The following is a 5764-nucleotide window of genomic DNA, read 5'->3' on the forward strand; positions in this document are numbered from 1 at the left end:
ATATTACAATGCCGATAGTGCAGTTATGCTTTTTAAATATAATCCAAAATGTAGCAGGATCTAGCTTTCAGAGATGCTACAGATGTTGGATGGCATATATAATTCAGAAGCTGTGGATGTGGTACCTCCATGAAGGGTACCAACCTCACTGTCTCAGTGAATTTTCCTCTGATTTAGTGCAGGCTCAGTATTGGTGTCTTGTGTTGAAAGAAGTCCCTCATCTGCCCTTAATGCCAGATGGAAAGGGAGGGGAGGGGAAAAGGCAAATTTTGTTTGAAACACAGCACTACCAAATGTACTTTCAAACCGAGTGGCTCTCTTGTTCCTTGTGACCGCCACAAAGACATCTTCAAAACAAGGATATGGGATTAGCTTTCATGGGATGTACTTGGTGATGCCACATAGCAACTTTTTTTGTTTTTAATTCCCAAGTGCATTACAAACCTGTCTTCTATTGATGTAATGCTTTTATTTCTCATTTCAGCTATGAAGCTGTACGCTCCAGCTTTCATTCTCCTGTGGAGTGCTGTTGGGATAGCAAGGGCTGCCAAAATCGTTGTTGTGCCGCCAATTATGTTTGAAAGCCATCTTTATATTTTCAAGACTCTGGCCTCAGCTTTGCATGACCAAGGTCACCAGACAGTGTTTCTCGTCTCTGAGGGCAGAGAGATTCCTCCATCTAATCACTATAGACTTCAGCGCTACCCAGGGATCTTTAACAGCAGCACCTCAGATGATTTTCTCCAGTCCAAGATGAGGAGTATCTTCTCTGGGAGACTGACAGCCCTTGAACTGTTCGATATCCTGGACCACTATTCCAAGAACTGCGACATGATCGTTGGCAACCGAAACCTCATGCATGCACTGAAACAGGAAAAATTTGACCTGCTCCTGGTAGATCCCAATGAGATGTGTGGATTTGTTATAGCTCACCTTTTAGGGGTTAAATACGCTGTCTTTTCCACTGGCCTCTGGTATCCAGCCGAAGTGGGTGCTCCAGCTCCCCTGTCTTATGTTCCAGAATTTAACTCGTTGCTCACAGATCACATGAACCTATTTGAAAGGATTAAAAATACTGCTGTTTATCTTATTTCAAGATTTGGAGTCAGTTTTTTGGTTCTGCCAAAATATGAAAGGATAATGCAGAAGCACAAGATTCTGCCAGAACGGTCCATGTATGACTTGGTTCATGGATCCAGCCTGTGGATGCTTTGTACTGATATAGCACTGGAGTTTCCAAGACCCACGCTACCTAATGTTGTTTATGTGGGAGGAATCCTAACCAAACCGGCCAGCCCTCTGCCAGAAGTAAGGTTTGCTGAGCGCCGTAGTAATTCCTGTGGTATCCGGTTGACCTCATATGATGAGTGGCATTTTTTTAAGTGGTGAACTTCAAAAATGGGATCTAGTGTCTTGACACTTTAAAAAGTGTCTTTTGTGTTGCTTGGTGAAATATGCCCTTGAAGTCACTGGGAGTAGCTTTGGGTGGTGGTGAGGGGCACGAATTTGTCAAATGAGTCTTTTGCAGAAAGTATTTTTTAATTTTGTGTTAGGTGCTTAATGGTACAGTAGAGGAAAAAACACACTGTTAGAAATTACATCTGTAGCTTTTAACCAAGTGTGGGTTAAAATGGGAAAAAGGGAGAATGACTGCATATGCTTAAAGAAGCTCACTAATATGCTGTACTAGCTTTAATTTCATGGTATTAGTGTTTTTATGGAGAGTTTGCTTCCCTTGGTTTGATAGGTGAAAATGTCTTTAAAACCAGGTGTACATCAGAAGAAGAAACTGATGTGAGTTGACATAAGTGGTGCCAGCACAATATTTGGATATGAATTTTCACTGTACACTTACTAGCCATCAGGTACTGAACTTCAGACCGAAATAGTGATAGTGACTGGACCGATTCCAGAAATCCTGGCTGCACAGATTAATAATTAAGTTTGATTACTTCAGTGCACCATGTGGTCTTTGATATCTGATATCCAAGAATGCCTCTGTTCAGCAACACAATGGTGAGTTACAGGCCAAAGAAAATTTCACAGAAAACCATGTCATTTACACTTCTATTTATATATACATAAGCAAATAGATCTTGAATTGGAGGTGCTTAATAATGGATGCTTCTGTCTAGGGGATAAATAGGTAGGTAGACCTGCAATGCTCAACAATTTGCTTCTAAAAATGCCTTGTTCAGCCTTTGCTTTTTGCATGAAAACAGCCAGACCCACTTTTCTTCTGTTTTAGTCTGAAAACTGGTTGTGGAAGGGCTGGGTTGGTTTTGTTTTGTTTTTATTCTTTGCATTGTCAGTAGTGACTTGACTTAGTGTCTTTTTTCAGAAACTCAGAAAACATCAGGCAGCTTTCTGCTTTGGGTGGCAGGATGTGGAGTGCTGTGCCAAGTCACTCATCTTTTTTTCCTCTGCTCAAGTTTAGATGTTTCAGCTGAATGAGAGCAAACACTTGCATCGTGCTCTGAACGCACTGTAGTGGTTATATCCCAACATACGCTGTTGTCTGGTGTGTCTCCTGAGAAACTTGAGTGTGGCCTGACTTGGTTCAGCTGGGACACTTGCAAGGGTAGCCTGACTTATACAGGACAGTGAGCTCTCTATTGGCAATTTGAGGGTGAGGGGCATGCCAGAGTTTCCTCCTTGGAGCCCTTTTTGCAAGATTTGTCTAATGCTTCAGGATAATTTTAAGCCTCCATTTAGGGCACTGTAACAGTACATGGAAATGTGGGCAGTGATGGACTCAGGATACAAGTCTCTTAGTTACTGCTTTTGGAGAACCTCTTACTGTTCTTCAAGATGTCATCAGAGATGACCATAACAGCGCTGCTTCTGACTGGTTCTTCCTGTGTGTAGATTAGCATGTTTGTGTTTAGAGAGTGTCAGGCCTCACAGATACCCTGAGAAAGCAGACAGAAGGTATCCCTGTGCTGTCTAAAAGTTCAGCCATATTCTCTCCAGGAAGACATCACTGACTGGATTGAGTTCCAGTTCTTCATTTTCCAAACCGATGTTTTCTTGTTCTATAAGAAATAAAATGTCTTTGTTGCATGATAAATTTGGGCACTATGTCAATATTGTCCATTTTTTATTTCTGTGGATTGGTCTTTAAGGTAAAAAATTAAGTGTTCCCAAAAGCAGAGTTTCTTTGCTGTAAAATGGAGTGGAAGAAAATGAAAGGAGCAGTTTTCTTTCAGTGTTTTGCTATAGGGATGTGTGTGTATGGAAACATAGACGTATATTTGTAAACATATATAAATATATATATTTGGAGCCATTGAGATTGTATTTCCATGTACTTTTAAAATTTAGTCTGGAACCATGAATGTTAAGCTGTTACAAAATCTTATGATGCAAAAAGGTGGAACTGTAAGTAAAATGTTTAATATAACCAGACAGAAAGTGACCTTGAAATAGGCCTGTAGGTAGAGAACGTGCTGGCAAATACTTACTGCAGTGAGGGAGGAAAAAAGCCCTGTAATTATTTGTGAACAGAGACATTCTTGAACTTCTCTTCAATTTTATTGGGCAATTAATTCTTAACGATGTTCTAAGCATGGGCTTGAATGCGAGAGAGACAAAGGTAGTGTGTTCATCTTTGATCATAAAATTTGTCCGTGCCTAAGCTGCTATGGATAATTCCACTGTGGTCTGTATTGCAGGTAAATTATTGGGCAGTTTGTTTTTACTGAACGGTTAGATAAAATTCCTAACTGTTGCTTTACTCTGGCAGATTGAAATTGGATAGCTAACACTGCAACTGTTTTCAGCTATTTCAGCTACTGCTGTATCTCTGAAGCAGAAGCCTTTGCTAACTTAATTTCTGCAGCTTTTAGCCTGGTGTGTTAAGGTAAGCCAGAAGCAGAGCTGGTTCATATTTCTACTCTGGGCTGGAAATGGTGGTGCTTCAGGAGCTGTCTCATAAATGAAAGAGATGTTCCTGCCCAGAGATCATAATCAGAAAAAAGGGGCATGTTGGCTGGAGATAACAGCTTTAGCAGTCTAATTTAATCTAATATTAGAAGTTATTCAGGTCTCTTCATTCTCAAATCTGCTTATAAGTAGCCCAGTCCACTTTTTCTAGTAGAGAAATATTACGAAAAAAATCGGTGGTGTTTCTTCAAGTCCAAAATACCTACTCAATGTAAAATACCTAAATTAAACTTTAAAACAACCAACCACCCCCCAAAAAAAACCAATAACAAAACTACCAAAAATAATATCTAAAAAATGCCAACAAACACACAAAAACAAAACCCCATACCAAAACAGCAACCCCATACCACAAACAAATCCAGCTCTCAAAACAGTGACAGCAGCAAGTCTTCATGCTTAGTGGTTGCCAAGCACCTTAGCAGTGGCACTACTGCCTCAGCAGCAGAAAGTGTCCATTATTTTGGGGGGGAATGGGGGGTGAAAAAGGAAAAAGGTAGTGTAGTTTGTTTAACCAAATCAAAACTCCTACACATAACTGAAAAGCTGTAGTTTTCTGCTAATAAGTAATGTCATAAAAAGGCAAGGCAGAAAGTAATAGTCAAAGAGGAGACAAAGGTCGAGGCCTCTTAAACTGCTGCAGGATTGCCATTGTTTAGTTCTAGGGAATGTAGTAGCTCTGTTTTGCAGTGGCTTAGAGTCTGCACCTGTTTTCCTTAAACTTTCTTTAAAGATTAGAAAAGCACAGCTTTAAGTGTACCGTGTAGTAGTGGGTGCTGAATATCCATGTCATCTAACTGTGTGAGGGGAAACAAATCTGACTCTTGCTTTGCTCTGTCCCTGTCCCATCTACATAAGTATTTTTGTTCAAACAGAAGAAGGGTTTTGTAAATGCCTCTGATTATACCTACTTACTGCATGTTGATTCCCTTTGTAGAATATTTTTGGTGCAGGTAAACTAGATCTATTTTGGAAGATGTGCAACCTTTATTTTGCCTGTGAACAAAATCCTTGCTGGTATCTGATATGAGACATAAGACTGTAGCAGCATTTGGCCTTTTGGATGGCTTTAAGTAATGTGCTTTGTGGGGAGACACTCAGATTTGGGACCAGAATAAATGTTGCCAATGCCAAGCTGCTGGAGTGTGCACAGTGAGTATGCAGAGCGATTTCTCTTCTTGCCGTGCTGGCGCAGTGCTCAGCTAGAGACAGGCTGCTGTCTCTTGTAGAGACTGTGTGTTAGCTGTGCATCCTGTGTGTCCCCTGTGAAGGGAACTGACTTTACTGGGACGTACCCTTACTGCCCTGCACAGGTCAGAAACCGGCAGTAGCCAACCATGCAGTTAGCTCATGTGGTGGGCATGATTTTTAGCTGCTGCTGAACTCTGACTGCAATTATGGCTGCAGTGAGCAACACCCGCCTGTGGTGTGCAAACTGCAAATGTATCTTTGGGTTTCAGCCTGCTGAGAAGCCTTTGCTGGGCTCTCATACTCCTTTTTGCTCTGCCTCTAAGGCAGTGCCCCGATGTCAGCCTGCGCTTGGCGCAGTGTCCCTCAGCACAGTAGCAGTCATCAGCATGTGAGGAGTGGGAGCCAAGAGCCGGCAAGGAGAGCAGCAGGTCCTTTGGAGGTCATCATGCTGTGCCGAGCGCCGCTCTGCCCGTCTCCCTGTGGCGCCTTGCAGCACAGCATAGGCAGCCGGGAGCTTTCTCCTCGGCATAGCGGGGTTAGCCTTGCCCTTTGCAGAAGGGCACTTTGTGGTGGGTGACTGAAATTCCCAATGGTGGCACATTTCTGTCTGTGCTCTTCTGATTCCTGC

At 42.0% G+C, this 5764-nt stretch overlaps 1 protein-coding gene across 1 annotated transcript in view; it reads left to right on the forward strand.

Annotated features, from left to right (window-relative positions):
- The first annotated feature begins 486 nt into the window (after positions 1-486).
- The window catches only part of UGT8 (UDP glycosyltransferase 8), a 26559-nt gene continuing 21281 nt past the window's right edge, over positions 487-5764 (forward strand). Inside the window, exon 1 of the mRNA XM_010179109.1 lies at positions 487-1308. Coding sequence (XP_010177411.1) covers positions 487-1308 — 822 coding nt within the window. The remainder of the gene's footprint in view (positions 1309-5764) is intronic.

Source organism: Mesitornis unicolor, unplaced genomic scaffold, assembly GCF_000695765.1.
Source record: "Mesitornis unicolor isolate BGI_N332 unplaced genomic scaffold, ASM69576v1 scaffold16682, whole genome shotgun sequence".
NCBI classification, from domain to species: Eukaryota; Metazoa; Chordata; class Aves; order Mesitornithiformes; family Mesitornithidae; genus Mesitornis; species Mesitornis unicolor.